Source organism: Rhincodon typus, chromosome 39 (assembly GCF_021869965.1).
Source record: "Rhincodon typus isolate 14 chromosome 39, sRhiTyp1.1, whole genome shotgun sequence".
Classification (NCBI taxonomy): domain Eukaryota; kingdom Metazoa; phylum Chordata; class Chondrichthyes; order Orectolobiformes; family Rhincodontidae; genus Rhincodon; species Rhincodon typus.
Window position 1 is genome coordinate 5,332,552 of NC_063370.1, and position 23,577 is coordinate 5,356,128.

Sequence of the window (23,577 nt, forward strand, 5' to 3'; positions counted from 1 at the left end):
TGTTTCCTTCACAGATGCTGCCAGACCTGCTGAGCTTCTCCAGCAACTTTGTTTTTGTTCCGGAAGGTATAGGTCCATTCCACATAATCTTTCCTCATTGGTCCCTGGGATGAAGGAGTTGGCTTATCTGGTAATCCTGTGCTGGCCTGCATCTCATGCAAGTATATCCTTTATTTAAATATAGAGACAGCAACCTCACACAGATATTCTGGCATGTTTGCCTGATTTTGACTGATCCTTTTAAAAATCTGGTTACCTCTCTGTTATCACCTTGATGGCAAGCATATCCTTCCCCAGGTATAGCAACAGATGCAGAATGCTCCAGGTGTGGTCTCACAAAAGCTCTGCACATTGCAACTAGACTTCTTACTCCTGTACTCAAACCTCAACTTTCCCAAAAGAAAAATTAATTCACTCTTGCAATAAAGGCCAACATAATTTGCGCTTCCTAATCAATTGAAAACAAGCTACAACATATTGGGGAGATTTAAAGGAAAGGTCTGAACCACTAAGTTTCCACAGCTTAAACTGTCATTACCTTAGGGGGAAAAAAAGCACGACAGAACTCTCTCCACTGGCTCTACAAGTTCTACCAGTTTTGAGGAGCTGGAAGAAGAAATCCCTCCTTTGTTCCTCCCACACTGTCGTGCACAGTTCCCAATTCTGTTAGATTCATAATCAAACACATGCTGAGGTTTCTGGCGCAGGGACAAGCCTTCCATCTGCAATTGCTATACTCAGCACTCAAGAACATTAGCTCTCATTTTCCACATGCCGTTGATCAATCAGCAAAGTGCTTGCTGCCACGTCGATCAGCCCTCCCCCACAACTGCCACCACCCTCCTCCCCAAAACCCCGCAGAGCTCCTCTTGGTGAAAGACCAAGTCGTTTACTTGAGCACCAATGCAGAAATTGCAACATTTGCTTCATGGAACTTTCTCCCTCGGTGACGTATTTCCCCATTCCCGACCAATTCTCAAACAAGCATTCATTAGAACAGAACTAATCAAAACAATTCTGAAGGGGGCAGTTTGAAGCTGCCTATAAGATCATGGATTAAAACAATTCAAATTCATTCTACACAGAGCCCACATTCCCTGAAGAATTTTGCTGTGTGCAGCCAGTTCTTTTCCTAATAACCAGTACCTTTAAAAATAGAAGATGGTGGCATGCTCAGCAGGTCAGGGAGCATCAGAACTGATGAACGGTTATCATTGACATGAAATGTTAACTCCTTCTCCACATCCACTGCCTGACCTGAAAATCTCACTCAACTCAACAAGTTCGGCAGCAATAGGTTTAATGTCTCACATCAATGACGACCCTACATTAGATCTGAAGCTTCCGGAACTACTACATGGATCACTTTCAATTCCAATTTCCTGCAGTTGTAGCCTTAAATGGCTTTCAATATTCACAGTGGGCACAATGTTTGCATAATGCAGCATAAATACGCACACACGCAGATCAACAGGGCCACTGTACAAGACCCTCACTGCTGGCAAAGACACACCTCACAATGGTTTGAACCAAATATGAAATCCAATCTGAAAATTAGAAGTCCAGTGTCTAATGCACAGCACCACACAGTCCCAAAACTTTACTTATTCATAACCATAAAAAATAGACAGACAAGATGTATTTTACAGGCTAAAAAACACAAAGTTACAAGGCATGAGACTCAAAAAGAAAATAAAACAGAGAAAACAAGGAGGTACATACTCACTGTACACAAGTTGGAGCTTGCTCCAAAGCAGCAAGACATCAAAAGATTAGAGAAATATAACAAATCTCAGTAGGGAAATGCAAGGAGATTCAATGTAATCTGGTAATTCAGTCCCTAAAATATTCTTTATTTATGTAAAAGTCTAACCTGCGCAGTGCTGCTATTATTTTCTAGCAAGTTGACTTTTTTTGCTTCAATAACACAGCAGATAATGGTAAATTAAGACGTCACATTAATATGATTGGGTCTGTGCTATGAACTGAATCAATACGGTGCATAATTGCTTTTAAAATTACCTGGTCATTCATCTTATTGTTCAATGTGTGGTGCTGGTCATATAGAAAGGCTACTGCATTTAGCTGCACAATAAGAGTAACTCACTGTGTAAAGGGCACTAACAAACAGGTGGTGAGGCAATTATCAATTTTAATCAGCGAAGACTACTGGCCAGGAAGACAAGTATGCCCTTTGACATTAGCTGAAGACTAACCCCAATCTTTCCTAACAAGAGTGAAATATCCTGGGAAATGTGACACCCAGATTCATGCACAAAGAGCAGCTATCTGGACAAGGCCGATATTGAAAAGAAATGGTATTTTTCCTTTAATAGCACTCTTCACAATCTCATTACTTCTCAAAGTGCTTTACAATCAATAAAGTGATCTTGGATGTGTAGTCATTGTTGGCATGCAGGAAACATACATAACAAGATCCCATAAAAGCAATAAGGCAACGAATAGATAAACACATTTCCAGGTATTGAAAGGCACTATATAGAATCAAAGAATCTGTACAGTGTGAAAGAAGGCCATCGGCCCATCGAGTCCACACCTACCCTCCAAAGAGCACCCCACCCAGACCCACTCCCCAACCCTATCCCTGTATTCCCCATGGCCAATCCACCTAGGTAGTGTCCAATCCCTGAAAAATACAGTGCGAATTTAGCATGGCCAATCTATCTAACCTGCACATCTTTGGACTGAGGGGGAAAACTGGAGCACTTGGAGGAAACCAGAGGAAACCCAGGCAGATGCAGGGAGAACATACAAACTCCACAGAGTCGCCTAAGGGTGGAATTGAATCTGAGTCCCTAGTGCTCTGAGGCAGCAGTGATAACCACCAAGCCAGTGCGCCGCCCTAATAAAAAATAAAATATCAGGAATTGAATTTGGAATTATCCGGTCTCCAAGGCATATTGCCATATCCCATTGTGTAGCACTGTACAGAAGGTCGTCATTCAGCTCATCATGCTTGTACTTACTGAAACACAGTCTCCCTCTGGAAGAGAATGGGATGGGATAAAAAGACGTGATAAAGATAATATTAATCTCAGCACCTGATACGAATTGCTTGCACCCTGATGTTGCTAGCAGTTAGAATCAAGTGTCAGATTTACAAAGCTCACAGTGAAGTTATTCTGATTTAGGCTATAAAGCTACATTTTAAAAGAAAACATTGTTGGGAAGCAGCATAACTGACAAGATCAACATTTATTGTCCGTTCATAGTTACTGAAGTGATAGTTGGCTACCTTCTTGAGCCACTGTAGTCAAAAATGGTACCTACACAGAACACACAGCACAAAAACAGGTTTCTCATCCCAACTAGTCCATGCTCCACTGTAGGATCTTTCCTTATTTAAATCTACCACCACAAACCTCTATTCCCTTGTCCTCATTGGTTGCATTTCAGGGGAGGCTAGACAAACCTTTCTATTCAATTTAAACACTCCATGTGGTAGTGGGTCACACATTCCAATCACTCTTTAGGTAGACAGCTTCTTCTGAATTCCCTGTTGGATTTCTTTGTGAGTACCTTAAATTGATGGCCTTTAGTTATGTTCTTCCCCCGAGAAGGAAACATTCTCTCCACATCCACTCAATCAAAATCTATTACTTTATAGGTGCCCTCAGTTTTCAACAGAAGAGTCATTCATCAAAGCATCCCAACAGTGACTATCAGCAAACCAGGTCATCTATGCAGCACACCAAAACCAAGCCTAAACGTGTCCTCATGTGCACTTTGCAATAAAAAAGTGTGTCATCACTGGATAGCAATCAATAATATCTCCAGGTGAGTTTCCAATACTGTCAAGACAACATTGTCATTACCATTACCATTAGTCCAAATGGGATTAACTAACTCACATTTAAATGCAGTTCAGTACGAAGCACTCTCATTTCTCCGTCAGCAGGTGGTGTGTTCAAGCCCACTCCAGAAACTGAGCACTAAATGGGAAAACCCTGCAATTCAGTGGTGATATATTTGGGATGATATCCTAAACTAAGGCTCCAACAGCTATCTAAAGTTTATGCAAAAAATCCCACACTACTATTGCAAAGATCAACAGAAGAATTTTTCCCCCAGTGCTCTGCCCTATATTTACACCTCAGTCAACATTACTAAGGAACAGATCTCTTGGTCATTATTACATTGCCTTTCAAGGAAGTTTATCGTGTGTAAATTGGATGGCACCTTTGTAACACTACAATAATTAACAGATTTGAAAAAGTGTATTCTCAATAGCTGTATAGAACTTTGGAGGTATCCAGACATTGTGAAAGGCAGAATTTAAATGCAAGTGTTTAACAAAAAGAACAGGAGTTAAATCTAGGATCATTCAGCCTCTAAAGTTTATTACGTTATATGATACTGAAGGATGCCAAGCAGTCCATTGTACCTATGCCTATTGTCTCCAGAGTCTTCCCTACTCCTTTTCCCAGGCCCTGAAAATATACCTTTTAAATCCAACTCCTTTTTGAAATTTATTATTTAATCTGTTTCCACCGCCCTCCTGGGCAGTACTTTCTAGATCACAGCAACCTGCTGCATCACAAAAGAATTCTCACATTCCCCCTAAAATTGTTAAATCTGTATCATTTAGTTATCAACCTGCCTACCAGAGAAAACAATTTCTCCAAAGAACTCAACTAATGCCATCAATTTGAATATTGCACTTATTTTGTTAACCCCTTAATGTTCTTTGCTCTAAAGGGAAGTTATCAAACCTTTATCCAATAAGAAAATAGAGAATTAGTAATAGGAGCAAGCACTCTGGAAAGCTGCAGTATCAGGAGTCACATTTGGAGAGAACGCCATTCAGCCCCTTGAGCCTCTCCTGTTATTCACTGAGATCATTGCTCCTCTGACTCTCAGTCAGAAGTCACATGACACCATGTTATAGTCCAACAGGTTTATTTGGAATCACAAGCTCTTGGAGCGGTGCTTAAAGACTTCACCTGGCAAAATGCAGCGCTCTGAAACCTTGTGATTTCAAATAAACCTGGACTATAACCTGGTGTCACGCGACTTCTGCATTTGCCCATCCAGATCCAACACTGGCACCTCCACATCATGGCTGCCTCTCTCACAATATGAAATAAAATTCTTACCATCGACTGCATTGGAAGATTGTGTTTTCACCCCAGCTGTCGGACATGATGGATATGGGTAGGTAGAAGCATTAACACCCATTTTCTTTGTACACACATGGCAAGAATCTCGTAAGACAGTCTTCTTCCACTCGGCAAGCAACTTCACCTGTCTACTGACAGAGGACCATTACACCTCATGAAACAGAATTCCTGAGGGGAAAGATTTAAAAGAAAGATCAGCAATTTCCTCCACATCTACAATGGTCACACTTCACTCTTATGAACTGCTTGAAGTAAATATGAGGCCTATAGTGCAAATACCAGTAGTTCATCAAATGGGGGTTCCTTTTTACAAAGTGGAAATAATGTTATATCTAATATAAAGTTAAAATCTGTAATACATATTCAACACCAATAAATTTAGAAAAAAGTCATTTCTCATGTGATATCGTGGGATCCCTGCATAAATTGGTTCCCAGAATTGACAAGCGCAGATGTACGCTGGTCCTGTAATGATCCCTGGTTAGACCACACTTACAATACTGTACGCAGTTCTGGTCATATTATAAGAAGGACAAGAGGTTTTTCTCCCTGGAGCGTCAGAGGCCAAAGGGTGACCTTATAGAGGTTTCTAAAATAATGAAGAGCACGGATTGGGTAAATAACCATGGTCTTTTTCCTTGGGGGGGGGGGGAAGGAGGAATCCCAAACAAAAGGGCGCACGTTTAAGAGGAAAAACTTTAAAAGGACCCGAGGTGTAACTTTACCATGCAGAAGATGGCGTGTGAATGCAATGAGCTTCCAGAGGAAGTGGTGGAGGCTGGTACAGTTACAACATTTAAAAGGCATCTGGATGGGTATACGGATAGAAAGGGTTTAGAGGGATACATGCCAAATGCTTTTGGGCAATTGGGACGAGATCTGATTGGGGTCTCTGGATGGCACGTCTGAGTTGGACCAATGGGTCTGTTTTCATACTGTATGACAATGACACTGGAAAAGGTGCAGAGAAGATTTACACAAGTGACACCAGAAATGCGTGGGTACGGATATCAGCAAAGGATTGACGGCGTGGGTCTCTTATTTTTACTTCAAAACGTAACGTTTAACCCTGAGGTCTTCAAAATTCTAAAAAGTTTTGATAAAAAGTGAGGAAGCGTCATCAAGAAATCCAATAGAGAAGTCAGAAGAAAATTCCTTTACATAGAGCAGCGAGAATGTGAAACCTGCAACCACAGGGAGTTTTTGAAGTAAATAGCATAGATACATTTAAGAGGAAACAATAAGGTTAAATGAGCCGATTTAGATGTAGAATGATTGAGAAAGTGAGAGTGGAGCAGAAACACTGGCATGACTGGTTGGGCCGAATAGTCTGTTCATGGGCTGTCTATCCTAAGAGATAGATATCAATCTAACAAGTGAAGGTATTTTAAAATCAGCCAGTTCACAGGGTGCAATGTACATACCACTGCGCTGAATTTGTAAGAGAAACCGTACAAGGGAAATTGGTTTCTTTTCGCTTTTGCAATCCACGCATCCTATTTCAAAATTTTCTTTGCCATATGTAACAACTCACTTTATTACCCTTGTAACTTGGCAATTTAAAATTAAAACATAACGGAGTTGCATTTTACTTCAGTTCAATTACATGGGTAGACTGGAGAAGTTAGGACCCTTTTCCTTAGAGAAATTATGGCTGAGATTTGGAAAAAGGTATTCAAAATCATGAGGTGTCTGGATAGAGCAGACAAGGAGAAATTGTTCCCACTGACACAAGGGTCAACAGCAGGATTTAAGTAAATGGCAAAAGAAGCAATGGAGACACAAGGGAAATCCTTTTCTCACTGCAAATTGGTAATTTATGAAACGTGTTGCTCAAGTGTGAAGGTAGATTCAATCAAGGCATGCTGGAGGATATTGGATTGTTATTTGAAAAGAACTTAAATGTTGGGATACATAGAGAAGGTGGTGGTGGGAACAGCACTAGATGCATTATTCATTAGGAAAATCAGGCACAGATATGACTGTCCAGATGACCAGCTTCACGGTATAACTATTCTGGCTAGTAGTTATATATTCTCCCTGACAAACAGAAACCAAACCATTACAAAGTAAATACCCTAACTTTTCAAAGGGGAAGTGGTGATGGGAGGCGAGACAGCCCATGAACAGACCATTCGGCCCAACCAGTCATGCCAGTGTCTCTGCTCCACTCGCACTCTCTCAATCATTCAACTGCCTCTCAACACAGAAAGCAAATCACTGTTAGTGGGGTCCAGAATATGATCCACTCTTGGAACATTTGACAATCAAATGATTACAGGCCGCACAAAACTCTCCCTGGTTTCCTCCCATCCTCACTGAAACTATATGACAATTTGAAGTTTTGGAGCCAGCCAGCCATTCAAAAGTGCAGACTAGACCTCAAAGATGACCCACAACAGTACAGCTAAGCGCACTATTCAATGAAAACAATGTGGAAGATATAATTAACATGTTTCTGCCCTCATCCTATTCACGTTTTCCAATCAAGCTTCACTGAAAGGTGATCAGAAGCTCTGGGAGTGGCTTTCTTCTCCCGCTTTCCGAGGAGATGATGACCCAATGGTATTATCTCTGGGCTGTTAATCCAGATTCCCAGGGAATGTTCTGGGGACCCAGGCTCGAATCCGGTCACAGCAGATGGTGGAATTTGAATTCAATAAAAATCTGAAATTAATAGTCTAACAATGACCATGAAACCATTGCTGATTGTCAAGAAAAACCTGTCTGGTTCACGAATGTCTTTTAGGGAAGCAAACTGCCATCCTTACCTGGTCTGACCTACATGTGACTCCAGACCCACAGTAATGTGGTTGACACTTAATTGCCTTCTGGACAATAAAAGCTAGCCAAGCCAGTGATGCCCAAATCCCATGAATGAATAAATAAAAACGAAATTGAGATCAATTAGCAAATCATAGGTTAGCTTGTAATACAAGTTTACGCTGGTCGAAGCTCAGTACCCAAGCAAATAGCGCTTGTACCACTAAACCATTAACCTCTAATATTTCGAGCAAAAACAAAAAAGTGTCTGCATCCTGTCAAATCTGTACTCCCAATAAAGGAATGGTTTCACCCATCGCTACAGCTGAGAAGCTGTATGAGGTATATTAATCACAGAAAATTTCAAGATTAAATAGCACCTCTCCAACGTCAGTATTACAAAAGAGGGTCAGAAACTCGAAACACAACAATATTGAATCATCCTTTTGATCTGGGCTTTATTTTGAACACGCAAGTGTCTGTTTTAACATCTAGCTTGGCCTTATGCCATACAAGGTTACACTACATAATCAGCGTACAATGAAAATGCAGTACTCCACTTGCTTGTTCCAAATTAATTACTACAAGACAAAAAGCTCTCTGTAAATGTAAAATCTGTTAGAAAAAGCTTACATGGAACACATGTTGTCCTCATTTTCTACTAGTAATTCTCCACTGTCCATTAGAATTTGCTAGGTCAACTGTCACGATGTAGCTGCAGGCTCTGGCCTCTAAGTGACTCTACAGGTAAATATCTAGTCTCTTGACCCTGTTCCATTGCCACCTTGCACATTTTCTATATAACAGAAATGCAAACAAACATTTCATCAACAACTTACAACAGACACTGCTATGGGAAATTTATAACCAAGAATCATTTCAGCACATAATATGACCTTCTGGTCCATCAAATCCACGTCAGCTCACTCAACCGTCAATCCCATTCCTGTGCTTTACCAGCAGGTATGACATACAGCCTACACTGGAATAAGAAGAGTGGTGTAAATCCTAGGTACCAGTTCAAAGTGCCCAGTATCTCAAGTCAAACAATGTCAACATAATTCAACACTATACAATTTCAATAAAGGCAAACTAACTGCACATGAACTATTTGTAGCACCTCCACTCAAAACAAAAACCACCTAGAACTCTAATTTCCTCAAAACTAGAGCTCATGACTTAAGAGGGTATCGAGCTGCATGCAAGAGGTGCAATTTAAAGGTCTTCTACTTGCAGAGGACTAGAGGTGAATTAACAGCATCTAGTTACCTTAAAACTTTTTATTAACTACAACATGCACTGGGAGAGGAGCAAATGAAAGCACATCAGTGATAGCACTACCCAATAATAAATCACTTCACACACGAACATTACGCTGGCACATAGCCTGTCTGCTGTCATTGCTAGCAATGAAATATAATCCAAAATTGAAAAAAGCCATAAGCCCATATTCAACTATATACAGAAACCATCATATTAGGTGCACACCCCTATTTAGAAAAAAGTGAACACAAAACAAAAGCATGCTCAAGTCAATTAGTTGAGCATTATTTGATGTTCTCAGATGGCTGCACAGAATGTTCCCACTTTCAGTGGCATTCAAATCCTCACCTTCACTTCACCCCAGCTTCTGGCAATGCAGAATGAACTTTCTGACGTGACTGATTTTGGGAAGGATAAAATTCATCATTAATTGTGAGAGACAGCTCAGTGACTACACCAACTTGTGAATCACAGGACCAACAACCTTTCAACGAAAGCATCATTCCAGCCTGACAAAGATTTTAATCTGCGCAGCTGACAAATATTTACGGCAACAGCGCACATAATTTAGAAACAGATAGTAGGGCACATTACCAAAAAGCACAAGGCTCTACAGCAAGTAATAGGAAACAATTTAATTTCAGAGCATTCAATAAATTCAGCCTGCCTGTTTTATGATGTCATCTGTTTTGCAATATCATCTGAAACCCTTTGATTAAACTGCTGTTGCAGCACTGACTACTGACCATCCATAATGCTGTAGGGAAGGGGAGGGGGTCAGCAGTCTAGACAGTCTGGCTCAGTCATTGATCTTTCTGACATTCTGACTCCAAACCTGCAATCATGAAATTTTTACTTAAATAAGAACCAGGAAGTTAAGGGTTGTAGTTTGTTTCCAGTACAAAACACACACCATCATTAAAGTCTGTCATGCAAAGAAGCCTCTGTGTCTGATACTGGTGACGATTCAAGCAGCGCCACTGTGGCCACAGTAGAAGGTTGTAGGTTCAAGTTCCACTCTGGTGACGCAAACATAAAATTCACTGAGCGAGTACTGTACTGAAAATGTCATATTTCAGGAACAACGTTAAACCAAAACCCTGTCTGCCCTCAAAGCAGGCATATAAGATCCAATGGCGTTATTTCAAAAAAGAGCAGGGGAGTTTTCTCCAGTGTCCTGGCCAATGTATATCACTCAATTATCATTACTGAAGCAGATTATTAGGTCACCATCATATGCCACCTGGAAACCGATATCCATTTCAAGCTTACCGACTCCCACAGTTACCTAGAATACACCTCCTCCCACCCACCTTCCTGCAAAAATGCCATCCCCTATTCCCAATTCCTTCGCCTCCGCCGCATCTGCTCCCGGGATGAGGCATTCCACTCCTGGACACCCAGATGTCCTTGTTTTTCCAAGGACGATAACATCCCCCCCCAACAGCGGTCGAAAATGCCATTGACCGCGTCTCCCGCATTTCCTGCAACTCATCCCTCACACCCCCTCCCCGCAATAACAAGCAAAACAGGATCCCGCTCGTCTTCACATACCTACCTACCAACCTCCGAATCCAACGCATCATCCTCCGGCCCTTCCACCATCTGTTATTTTAACCCCACAACAAAAAACACTTTTCCCTCCCCACCCTTATCTGCTTTCCGGAGGGACCACGCTCTCCGTGACTCCCTCGTCCGCTCCACACTCCCCATCAGCCCCACCACTCCCGGCATTTTTCCCTGCAACCGCAGGAAGTGCTATACCTGCCCCTACACCTCCCCCCTCGGCCCCATCCCAGGCCCCAACGTCCCAGATGTTCACCTGCACATCTCTAAAATGTGGTATGCTGTATCCGCTGTTCCCGATGTGGCCTCCTCTACGTTGGGGAACCAAGCGGAGGCTTGGGGATCTCTTTGTGGAACCCTATGCTCGTTTCGCAACATACAACTGCACCTCCCTTTTGTTCCGAACAGCACCTCATATTTCGCTTGGGAACACTGCAGCCAAATGGTATCAATGTAGACTTCACAAGCTTCAAAATCTCCCCTCCCCCAACCACATCCCAAAACCAGCCCAGCTTGTCCCCGCTTCCCTAACCTGTCCTTCCTCCCACCTATCCCCTCCTCCCACCTCAAGCCCCACCCTCATCTCCTACCTACCAGCCTCATCCCGCTCCCTTGACCTGTCCGTCCTCCCTGGACTGACCTATCCCTCCCTAACTCCACACCTACACACACCTTTACTGCCTCCACCCCCGCCTCTTTGACCTGTCTGTCTCCTCTCCACCTATCTTCTCCTTTATCCATCTTCTATCCACCTCCCTCCCTCTCCCTATTTATTTCAGAATCCCCCTCCCCTCCCCCATTTCTGAAGAAGGGTCTAGACCCGAAACGTCAGCTTTCCTGCTCCTCTGAAGCTGCTTGGCCTGCTGTGTTCATCCAGCTCCACACCTTGTTATCTCAGATTCTCCAGCATCTGCAGTTCCTACTATCTCTGAAACCATCATATTGCTGTTTGTGGGATCTTGCTGTGCACAATTGGTTGCTGCATATCCTACATTAAAGTGGTGACTGCATATCAAAAGCACTCTATGCCCACAAATCGCTTTGGGCTACCCATACATCTTGAAATTCATTATCTAAATTCAGAATTTTTTTTCAACACAGCAACACTCATCTTAAAGGAAAGATACCAATCCCCCTGAAAGTAATTTGTTCTGCTGGTCACTGGCCTTAGCGAAATGATAAGCATGTGCCATTCACCATATCGAACCAGAGAAAGCCGCAACCCTGTAGACTATATCGATGATGTTTACACCCCAGGCACCTAGGTTCAGTGCCAACAATTGTATCCAACTGCACTCATAATAGACGCTACATTGGAAAGTGAAGCACTTTTTTTATCTGAATTAAAGTTACAACAATGCAAGCAAAGACTCTCTTGATTGGGGTCTGAACTCAGCCCTGATTCTGACTCCTGGCCCGGTGTGAACACAGCGTAGACTTCCGGTCTCAAGGTGATTCCTCGAAGTGCGGTCCCACCGTGGCTAAACACTCAAGACTGTAGTGTTTGTACTTCAGCTTTATTTTCTGCTTAAACCTAAGAAGGCTTGCAACATGCAACTTTTAACTGAATTTTGTATGTTTCTATGCTATACTATAATCACTACAATGTTTAACTTTTAACTTTGTTCTTTCTTTCTATCTTGTTCTAAGATTCTGTACCTAGGTACAGGCACCTAAGATAGTACCTTGTGTGGCGACATTATACACTTTTCACTGTACTCTTGTGCTTTTGTACTTCAGTACACATGACAATAAAATCAAAATCCATGGGATACAAGACTCATCTGCTGGCAGCTTCATTGTGCCACAGCAATTAAGTTTGGATTGTGAACATACAATGTCATACAATCTCTGCACTGTATCAAAGCTTTGTAATTTTATCATTCAATTTTTCCAACTTCCAAACACTTGAAAATTGAAAGCTGCTGTCACTTAGTCGTTGTTTTGTGACGATTCTCGCCTCTTTTATTCAGGCTGCCCTGCACTCTGATCCCTGGCCTTTCACACTTCGGTTAAATTTAACAAAAGCTGGTTGACTGTCAAGTTAATAAGTCCAGCTAAAACAGCAAAACATCAATCCATTTAAACAAAAACTTTACAAGTCTTCGCAGTTGTCCTGTATCATGGAGTGGAAACCAGTCTTAATGTCAATAACTCTGCTGGCTGCTCCATAAATGAGTTTGGGCAGTATCAAACTACTGGACTACTTAGACACAATGGCTAGTGTGAGAAACTTCACATTTGTGCTGTTGCAGATGCTCCTCTTAAGATTAATTTTAGTGTACAATTCTGGAGGAGGATGGTGGATACTTTATGCTTCAACTAAACACTGTGATGTGCATAAACGTGACATAATGAAAAAAGTGCTTTCTCCACTCAAGTCCATGTGGGCAAGGTGGCAGGGGCTGTGGCATGTACAGCATAGAACAAGTGCAAAGCTGCATACCATAATTAATGTCAGCTTATACAATGAAACAAACTCCAGTATAAAACTTCGCTGTCTGTACAACATCTGGAAAAGGCACTTTGAAACAGCAGTGATGCCATTACCGGAAAAATTAGATGAATGCACCAAAAGATTGTTATTATATTGAAACATACCTAGCAAGTAGATTTATCTTTATCAGATATCAAGAATTAGGAGGAGTACATGATTCAGTCTCTTGAGTTGGCTCACTCCACCCCAAAGATCCTCAACTCCTGTGTAAATCAAAAATCTGTCTAACTTGGCCTTGAATATATTAATAACTTTGTCTTCACCACTCTATGGAGTAAGAATTCTCAAGACTAATAACAGAAGTAGTTCCTCCTTGACTTCATTTGAAATGCAAGACCCCTCAAGCTTGACCCCATACCCCAAATTCTAGATTGCCCCACATCGAGGAACATTCGGCATTCATCATCAAGCCCATTCAGAATTTCGTATTCAATATGTTCCTATTCATTCTTCTAAATTCAAGTATAGGTCCAAATTGCTCAAAACTTTATTCATCCCAGAAATCAGCCTAGTGCACCTCCTCTGAGCAACTTCCAACACGAGTATGTCCCTCTGATTGAAATAAATTACATTAAATCCTGCAGCATGATATTCCTGAAAAGCTTCCAGTTATTATTTTCAGTCAATCACAAGACTGAAATACTGGTGGTGGCTGATGCATATGGAGGTGGCAAATTAAATACAAACAGGAAGCATAGCGATGTAGTCTTAAAGCGTACTGGTTCAGCTCTGATGCTCCCCTAGTTTAATGGCAAAGTTACTTAGCAAACTAGTGTCAAGACATTACGGGAAAACCGTACTTAAGCCAAAACAATTTATCACTGCACCTCATCACATATTCAATTCATAACCTCAAATTGCTCCCATCGCCCCGAGTAATAATACATTTGTAAATAGCAATACTTTACAGCTAAAAAGAATTATAGGAGGCTATCCAGCCCCTGGAGCCTACTTCACAAACCAGTTAATCATGGTTGTCTTAGTTCTGTAAGGGACAATTTAATCAAACGGCTCAAAACATTAGAGGGTATTTATGGTGTAGATTGGGGAAAAATCTACTGCTGCTGCTTCAGCAACTTAGGGTCAGGAGTCTAGTTTTTAAAATACAGTCAGACTGTTCAGGAGTAAAATTAGGAAACACAACCATACACAAAGATTTGGAACACTTCCATAAAAAGGGAGTTAGTGCTTGGACAGCTATAAATTTTAAAGCTGAGATTGAGATTTTTGCTATCCAGAGATATAGAGACATGGGGCAAAGGCCGGCAGATGGAGTTACGTCACATACCAAATACAGAATGGTATTAACAGGTTTCCGGTGTTAAATGGATTCCTCCTCCTAATCAAACTACTACAGCAGAGGAGGCAAACATTCGGTCCATTATGTTTATGCCAGCTCTCTGTACAGGAATCCAGCCAGTCCCATTTGCCTCACTGTCCCCTCAGCCCGACAAGTTTATTTCCCTCAAGTATCTATTCAACTTTGTTTTGAAATTATTCATCATCTCTGCTTCCACCCCCACTTCCTTGTGTGGGCAGCAAATCTATGTCATTAGCACCCACTTAAAAAAGTTCTTCCTCATTCCCCCAGACACCTCTTGTCCAAAGCCTAAAACCTATGTCCCCTCATCCTTGCATCAAAGCCAATGGGAAGAATTTCTCAGTCTACATTAGCCAACCTAATTTCACCTGGTCTATTAGTTCTCCTGTCAATCTCCTTTCTTCCATGGAGGATGAAGTCATCCTCTCTAAACTAACCTTGTCACTAAAATCCTTCAGCTCTGGGCCCAGGAATCATTCTGGTAAATCCCCACCCTACCCTCTTAAGGACCTTACATCTTTCTTAAAATTAAACACTTGTGCAGACAAAATAATGGAAGGTAACTTACTGCAATATGACTGCTTTCCTTTAAAATCCTTTGGCCTCAAAAAAGGAAAAGGAGCTTCAGATTTAATCATTACAAACTCAGATGAATGGTAAATACTACAGTCGCCATTTGTACCTCATTTTTGCACAGCTCCAAACATTTCCTGTAGATACAACTCAAGGTTGGGACGGTAAAATCTTTAAAATACATGCTGGGTCGGTTTCCCACATTGGTGTAGAGGAACATAGCAGAAGACACAAAATTGTCAAATCACTTATGTTTGACTGAAAACTTGGCAGCAACATAACCATACTATGAGATACATTTTGTTACAACAATCAAAGCATCAGAGTGTGTGGCGCATGTGGGGTTAAGGGTTTAACACTCTGTATTGCAAGGCTTGACAGTGAACTTTCATGTTAATAACACAACAACAAAAATCAACTGTTTTGCTCCTTCAGGTAGGTTTTCAGGACTTCAAATAATTAGGAATGAAGGTGCCAATACTGCTGTATCAACACTTTTGCAGCCCCAACTTGGAAAAATGAAAATGTGACCCAATTAAAAAAAAAACTGAAAATTCTACAAACTTCTCTGAGCAAAGAGTATGGAAACGGGGCTAATTTAAAGAGTTAGTCAAGGCACAACGGACCAAATGACTTCCTTTGGCAAGATTTGAATGTACGGGGATTTTCCTTAAGTGTGTACATAATGCCTTTTCAATCGTTTCCACCACACTTTCAAGCGACACACTCCCCGACAGTAACTTGCTGACAGCACCAATTCAGGCCTCTCTGGTTTTAACTGCTCCATCACTGGTGGCTGAGCATTCTGCTGTAACAGCCTGAGCTCCAGAACAGCTTCCCAAAACCCTGCTATCTTTGTGTACTTCTTCAACTTGCACCTTAACACCCAACTCTTAGTAAGGTTTTAGCGACCTGCCTTAACACTACCTGGTGTCAAACTGAAGTCAGGAACACTGTTGCACATTAGGTTGTATTATATTAAAAGGTGCTACACCAATGCAAGTGGTTGCAATTTTAATAAAAACTGTCATTTCACCTCCCTCGCAACTATCTTAAAATCAGCAACAAGAACAAACAAACAAACAAACAAACAATCAGCAAACCTAGCGGCATCAGTGGAAATAGAACGAGAGAGAATCAAAGTTAATATATGAGGGCAAGGTCCTTTTGTTACTCTCGCAGTGGATCCCGCCAGTGTTGAGATAACAAGGTGTAGAGCTGGATGAACACAGCAGGCCAAGCAGCATCAGAGGAGCAGAAAGGCTGACGTTTCAGGGCTAGACCCTTCTTCAGAAACTTGAAGTGCTGTAAGCATTTTCTGTTTTCAGTTCTGCAGTATTGTACATTTGTGTGAAATCCTTTTAAGTCCTTGCAGAGGGCAGGATTGGACTGGACCCAAAACTCTGGCTATACCCTCACCTCCAGGCTGGTGGGGGTTTGGAATGCAAGATGGAAACCAAAAGCACAAGAAAGTTGTGAGTGAAGTGCACTCTGATAGCAACCTTGCACCTATCTTGGAATCATGGGCGGAGGGGGAGAAGGGAAGCATAAGAAAGTTCAGTGAATGCATTCTGAGAGCAACCTTGCACCTATCTTGGAATTATGAGTGAACGTAAAACGGGGGAGGGGTTGTAAAGAGGGAAAGCATTAGGAAGTTCAGTGAGTGAAGTGCAGTCTGCTGGTAACCTTGAGGGGGGCTTGGAGCAGGCTGTCTGGTGTTTACATACAAACACATACCATGGGCTGTCAATCAAACATGGGGTCCCGCCTCCGGGCACGGCTATTGGCCAACGACCAGCCGCCTTCCCGCTCCCATTGGCCGGGACACACGTCGATCAGCCGCCGGGACCCATTTCCGGTCGGACGGCCTCCCTCCTCCTGCACAGCCCCCTCCCCAACAACCATCACTCTCCTCCCATCCCAACCCCCGCCCCCCCCCCCACCGACTCCAGCTCCTGATTCACAACTTTCCACCGGCGATAAAGAAACAAAAAGAAGACACGAACATCCGCCCGCCCGGCTTGCGTCCGCGCTTTCGGAGAAGAAAGGCTTTAAAACATCAGAAAACAAAACTCCATTCCGTCTGCAAACGTCGAGAGCCCTCGGTCTTTTTGTCTGCCCGGTTAGTTTTCTTTCTGCTTTACCTGATTTTTGAACTCCAGCGTCGGTAACTACCCTCCCCGCTGCTGCCGAATTGTTCAAGGAGGGAAAAGGGAAGGTTTTATTTTAATCGAAAGATTTGTTCCGAATCGCCTCAGTCTCTCGCTCGCGCTCTCTGTCTCCGTCTCGCGACGACTGGCGCCCGGGCCGGAAGCCAGCCCGCTGATTGACGTGAACCCTCGACCAATCGGAGGGATGGAGGGCGGGCCCTCCAGCTCTTAAAACTGCAGCGCCGCCGACAACAACTACCTGCATTGCCCTGGCGCCTGAAGTGCATTTTGTGCTTGGGGAATGGAAGAATTCTTTGGGGAAGCGGGTAGCTGTTGTGGCGTGCTGGTAGTCATAGAGTCATGCGGCATTGAAACAGGCTCTTCACCCCACCATCTCTATGCTGACTACACACAGAAGAAATAGGATCAGGTGTAGGCCATTCGGCTGCTCAAACCCATCATGGCTAATCTTTTCGTGGACTCAACTCCACTTACTTGCCCGGTCACCACAACCCTTAATTCCTTCACTGTTCAAAAATCTATCTTTTCCTTCAAAACATTCAACAAGGTAGCCTCAACTGATTCGCTGGGCGGGGAATTCCACGGATTCACAACGCTTTGGGTGAAAAAGTTCCTTCTCAACTCAGTCCTAAATCTGCTTATTTGAGGCTTATTTTGAGGCTCTGCCCCCTAGTTCTAGTTTCACCTGCCAGTGAAAACGACCTCCCTGTTTCAATCTCATCTATTCCCTTCATAATTTTATGTTTCGAGATGATCCACCCTCATTCTTCTAAATTCCAGTGAGTATAGTCCCAGTCTACTCGATCTCACCTGAGAAGCCAACCTTCTCAACTCCGAAATCAACCTAGTGAACCTCCTCTGCACCCTCCAGTGTGCTTTCTCAAGTGCACTCATCTCCTTTGCCCACCCTTGGTCCATAGCGTTTTGTGTGCTGATCCACATGCTTCTTACATGTTGCAAGTGTACCTGGCTGCACCACCCTCGCAGACAGCACTATCTGTACCTCTGTGCCAAGAGGCTTGTGTTCAAGCCTCATCCTGATTCAGAGTTGTGTAATAACATCCCTGACAGGTTGTTTAGGAAACAAATGGGAGAGATTCCTGGAGATGATGCAGAGTTTATTTTTATTTATTCACAGGATGAGGGCAAAACTGGGTAGGCCAGCATTAATTGCCCATCCCTAATGGCCTGGAGGACAATTAAGAGTCAACCATATTGCTGTGGGTCTGGAGTCACATATAGGCCAGACCAAGAAAAGATAGCAGTTTCCTTTCCTTAAAGGTATTAGTGAACCAGATGGGTTTTTCCCCAACAATTGGCAGGGTCATCATTAGAGTCTTAATTCCAAATTAAGTCCTTGGGGGATTTGACAAGGTAGATGTGGAAAGGTTTTTTCCCATTGTTGGAGAGTGCAGGACCAGAGGGGGACAACGAAAAGGGCGGCACGGTGGTTAGCACCGCTGCGTCACAGCGCCAGGAACCTGGGTTCGATTCCACCCTCAGGTGACTGTCTGTGTGGCGTTTGTATGTTCTCCCCATGTCTGCGTGGGTTTCCTTTGGGTGCTCCAATCTCCTCTCAGTCCAAAGATGTGCATGTTAGGTAAATTGGCCATAGTGTTCAGGAACGTATAGATTAAGTGGGTTACAGAGAGATGGATCTAAGTAGGGTCCTCTGAGGGTCGGTATTACTTGTTGGGCTGAAGGGCCTGTTTCCAAACTGCAGGGATTGTATGAAATATTTAGTGAATTCAAATTTCACTATCTACCATAGTGGGATTCAAACCTGGGTCCCCAGAACATTACCTAGGTCTCTGGGATACCAGTCCAGCAATAATACCATTAGGCCATTGCCTCCCTCTGTGAACATGGAATCGTAATGGAGGGAAGGTGGAATCCTCTACTGTCATTACCTACAACCAGAAAGCAGGGGGGTTATTTGGCCTGGATGACTAATTTGCAATTCAGTAATGCCATGGGTTCAATTCCCACACTTACTGAGCTAACTAACCTGTTAACCTTCTCAACTTCTTGTGACCCTCAGCTTAAACTCACCACCTGTCATTTCTCTCCAATGAGAGACTTTACCATCATGGATGGCCCTGACAGGAGTTGAGAACTCTTGCCAGCATCACTCATGGGATCAATAAAACAATTAACCCTCTCCATTGTAGCCAGTCGGCAGTCCGTTGCAAGGCACTCAAACAAGAGGAGAACAAAGAAAGCATTTCAAAGACTCATCGAAGTCTTCCCTCAAGAAATGCAACATGGCTGTCAATGCTTGGGAAACCCACGTACCAGCCTGGAGGAATCCCTTGTTTGAAGGGACATAATTTTTTTAGAACATCCATTGACAAGCTAAAGACCAAGGACCAATTCCATTTCCCAAAAACACCTGTCAAATGTATGGTTGGAGATGTGGCTGTAGGATTGGGCTCATCAGCCACATAAGGACCCACAGAACCCATGACCCCATGACCAGTGACACGGAATTTCCTAGGAGGACAATCATACTTGTTAGTGAGTGATCAATGTCGAGTGAGAGAGCAGCCCTTTGGTCCTCTGGATAACTTTACCTTTAGTTTTATCAGACTGGATGTCATGGATTTATCCACCTTGATTTGGTGTCCAGTGGATTGGGAGAGGCAGTGGAAATCTTGGGTTGTGTTATAATAAAAGCAAAATACTGCAGATGGTGGAAATATGAAACAATGCTGGAGAAACTCAGCAGGTCTTGGCAGCATGTGTGGAGAGAGAAATAAAGTTTGTGCTTTGAAACTTCTTTCTGAAGAAGATTCCACCTGAATCTCTTTGACTCCAATATTCCATCAAGTGCAGCCTTGATGTCAGGAGAAGTCATTCTTATCTCATCTCTGGAGTTCAGCTTTTGTTCCTGCCCACTAACAGTTGGTTTATTGAAAAATCATCATACCAGAAGGTGCCAAATTATGGTGACAATACAAATGAACAATTAACCATAATTTATGACAATTTTACACAATTGTTAGAATGAAAGTAAGTAATTAAGGTAGAATAAAAACAAAGTACTGAATAAACTCAGCAGGTCGAGCTGCATCTGTGGACAGAGAAACAAAATAATTGTTTGAAGGCAAATATGATTCCTTCAGAACCCGAAGTATAGAGGTGGTGGCAGGCATTCAAGAGAGGATGGGTGATTAACTGAATGGAAAGAATGTCAGGATAATGAGGGAGAAGGCATGGGTGTGACACAAGGAGTGCAGGCACATTACACTAAATGTTCTGCAGTGAAGGATGCTATGTAAATGCAATTCTTTGTTTTCCCTTTGTTTGAAACAACACCAAATAGCATTTCAAAAACAAAATTGCAACAGGGTAAAAACACTACTGATTTGTCTTAGTTCTTTCCTCCACCAATACTGCCATCTGGTGGACTTATGGGGAACAAGTCAATATTGCCAAGTGCCAGAGGCAACTTGAAGCAATTATCCAGTCCAATATAATGCGGTGAAATGCATTCTCGAGTCCAGTTTCCCACCCTATCATGCTGGGAAGGGAAACCATAATGCTCCCAATGGTTCAAATCCAATCTGTTATCTTGGACAGCCTGTCGCTTGATGAGGCATCAAAGTTTGATATTAGCCCTAAGCTCCCCGAAATGTCCAACAGGCAGTTTTTTTGGTTGTTTCCAAGGATTAAGAGAGATTAAAGAAAACAAGGTTTGTATTCCTTGGTTAAAAACCAAAAGAACTGCAGATGCTGTAAATCAGGAAGAAAAACGTAGTTGCTGGAAAAGTTCAGCACGTTTGGCAGCATCTGTGAAGGAAAAAACAGAGTTAACGTTTCAGGTCCAGTGACAGTTCTGAGGAACGGTCACTGGACCCGAAACGTTAACTCTTTTTTTTTCCACAGATGCTGCCAGACCTGCTGAACTTTTCTGGCAACTTGGTTTTTGTTGTATTCCTTGGATTTGGGAAGGATAAGGGGCAATTTTATCAAGGTTTCCCAAATGTTAAGAGGAAATGATAAAGAGAAAGATATAAAGTATTTTTGCTGCTTGGAGAATCTCTCTCTCACTCTCTGGCAGTCTCTCAAGATGGGGACTATAAAATAAAGGAGCTGAAGTAGGCCATTCAGCCCATCAATTCTGCTCTGCCATTCAATGTGATCATGGTTGATCTGATAATCTTAAGCTCCACTTTCCTGCCTTATCCCAATGACTGTTCTTTCCCTGACTGATTAAAAATCTGTCAGTCTCAGCCTGGATACATTTAACAAAGCATCCTCTACAGTTGTCTACAGGAAATAATTCCACAGATTTACTATCCTCTGAGAGAAAACAAACCTCTTTATCTTTACTGGCTGATCCCTTACTCTGAGATTTTGTCCTCTGGTCCTAGATTCTGTTACAAGGGGAAACAACCTCTCTGATTCTACTGTGTCAAACACTAAGAATCTTAGCAGGCCTGGACAGTTCTGAAGGTCACTGGACCGAAACATTAACTCTGCTCTCTTTCCACAGATGTTGCCAGACTTGCTGAGATTCTCCAGGAATTTCTGTTTTTGTTCCAGATTTCCGGCATCTGCAATCTTTGTTTTGTTTTAGCCTCTAAGAATCGTGTATGTTTCAATAAGTACGTTTGCCATGGAGCCTGTGGCAAGAGTTCTCATGTGAACAGTTTTAACATGGGTGCTTTGAGTATAGGAATTGGGACATCAGGTTGGGGTTGTACAGGACATTGGTGAGGCCTCTTCTGGAATACTGTGTCCAGTTCTGGCTGGCCAGGTATAGGAAGGATATTATTAAGCTGGAGAGGGTTCAGAGGAGATTTACCATTATGTTTCTGGGTATGGAAGGTTTGAGTCATAAAGAGAGGCTGGAAAGGCTGGGACTTTTATCACTGGACCGCAGGAGGGTGAGAGGCAACCTTATAGAAGTTTATAAAATCATGAGGCGTATGGATAGGGTTACTGGAAGGTGTCTTTTCCTTAGGATGGGGGAATTTCAAAACTAGGGGACACATTTTTAAGGTGAGAGGAGAGAGATTTAAAAAGGACATGAGGGGCAAATTCTTTACCCAGAGGGTGGTTTGGGTGTGGAATGAACTTCCTGAGGAAGTGGTGGATGTGGGTACAATTACAATATTTAAAAGACATTTGGATAATTACATGAGTAGGAAAGGTTTAGAGGGATATGGGCCAGGAGCAGGCAGGTGGGACTAGCTTAGTTTGGGATTATGATCAGCATGGACTGGTTGGACCAAAGGGTGTGTTTTTGTGCTGTATAATTCTATGGGGAGGCTGTTGTGCTGCAGTTACCACATGGTCCTGGCCATCCAGGAAACTTTCCTGCCATTCCCAACTACGTTGGTGCATCGGAAGGATTGCAGGTTGATCATCAACCTGTTTGGCTGCATCACCGTGCACACGTTTCATAACCATCAAATCCTACTGGAGAAACTCAGCAGGTCTGGCAGCATCTGTGGAGAGAAAAATATGCATTAACGTTTCATGTCCAGAATGACTCTTCCTCAGAACCTGGAGTTTCAGTACCCAGGCTTAATTCACCTGTGCCAAAAGGAGAATTACAGTGTCTAGGATTAGGGGCCATAGTCTAAACGTTATAGCCAGACCTTTCAGGAGTGAGAATCTTCCACACATAACAGGTGACAGATGTTTGGAATTCTGGTTTCCAAATGAGAACAATGCTAGAACAATTGTTAATTTAAAATTGATGTTGATAGATTTTTGTTAACCACAAGTATTAAAAGGAATAATGTTGCAAGAGGGTGGGGATGGCATTTGATAGGTCAGAGATCAGCCATCACACATTGAATGGCAGTTAAAAGTGGCTGAATGGTTCCTGCTGTTTACATTTCTATTTGATTCTTGGGGTGGAGAGTAAATGGTGATGATGGACTGCCATTAAAGACTAAGGAGACTTCGGCAAGTGATAGTTAGACATGGTGTAGAGGTGCCGGTGTTGGACTGGGGTGGACAAGGTCAAAAGTCACACAACACCAGGTTATAGTCCAACAGGATTATTTGAAAATGCAAGCTTTCAGAATTCAGCTCCTTCCTCAGGCGTAGTGTGAGAGAGAGGGTATAAGACACAGAATTTATTAGCAGAAAGGTAACAACCCTAAAACTGGCCACCTCTTGTTGAATCTTTAATCAGTTAGGAAGGAGACTACTGACTCAAATGCAAAATCCAGATTCCTCTCAAGTTATTGTCCCGAGATAATTAAAGGTTTTATCAATGTATACAAGAAGAGACATCTCAGGTCAGACAATGCAGTTTAGGTG

At 42.6% G+C, this 23,577-nt stretch overlaps 1 protein-coding gene and 1 long non-coding RNA gene across 2 annotated transcripts in view; one reads left to right on the forward strand and one right to left on the reverse strand.

The window, feature by feature from the left end:
• LOC109917180 (BTB/POZ domain-containing protein 7-like) overlaps positions 1-17,437 on the reverse strand; it is a 57,971-nt gene extending 40,534 nt beyond the window's left edge. Inside the window, exons 1-2 of the mRNA XM_048618165.1 lie at positions 17,269-17,437; positions 5,118-5,309 (exon numbers count right to left, since the gene is read on the reverse strand). Of these exons, the coding sequence (XP_048474122.1) occupies positions 5,118-5,199 (82 nt within the window). The 5' untranslated portion in view covers positions 5,200-5,309; positions 17,269-17,437. The remainder of the gene's footprint in view (positions 1-5,117; positions 5,310-17,268) is intronic.
• The window catches only part of LOC125487281, a 20,010-nt gene continuing 13,400 nt past the window's right edge, over positions 16,968-23,577 (forward strand). Inside the window, exon 1 of the long non-coding RNA XR_007265775.1 lies at positions 16,968-17,246. This is a non-coding gene — a long non-coding RNA (uncharacterized LOC125487281). The remainder of the gene's footprint in view (positions 17,247-23,577) is intronic.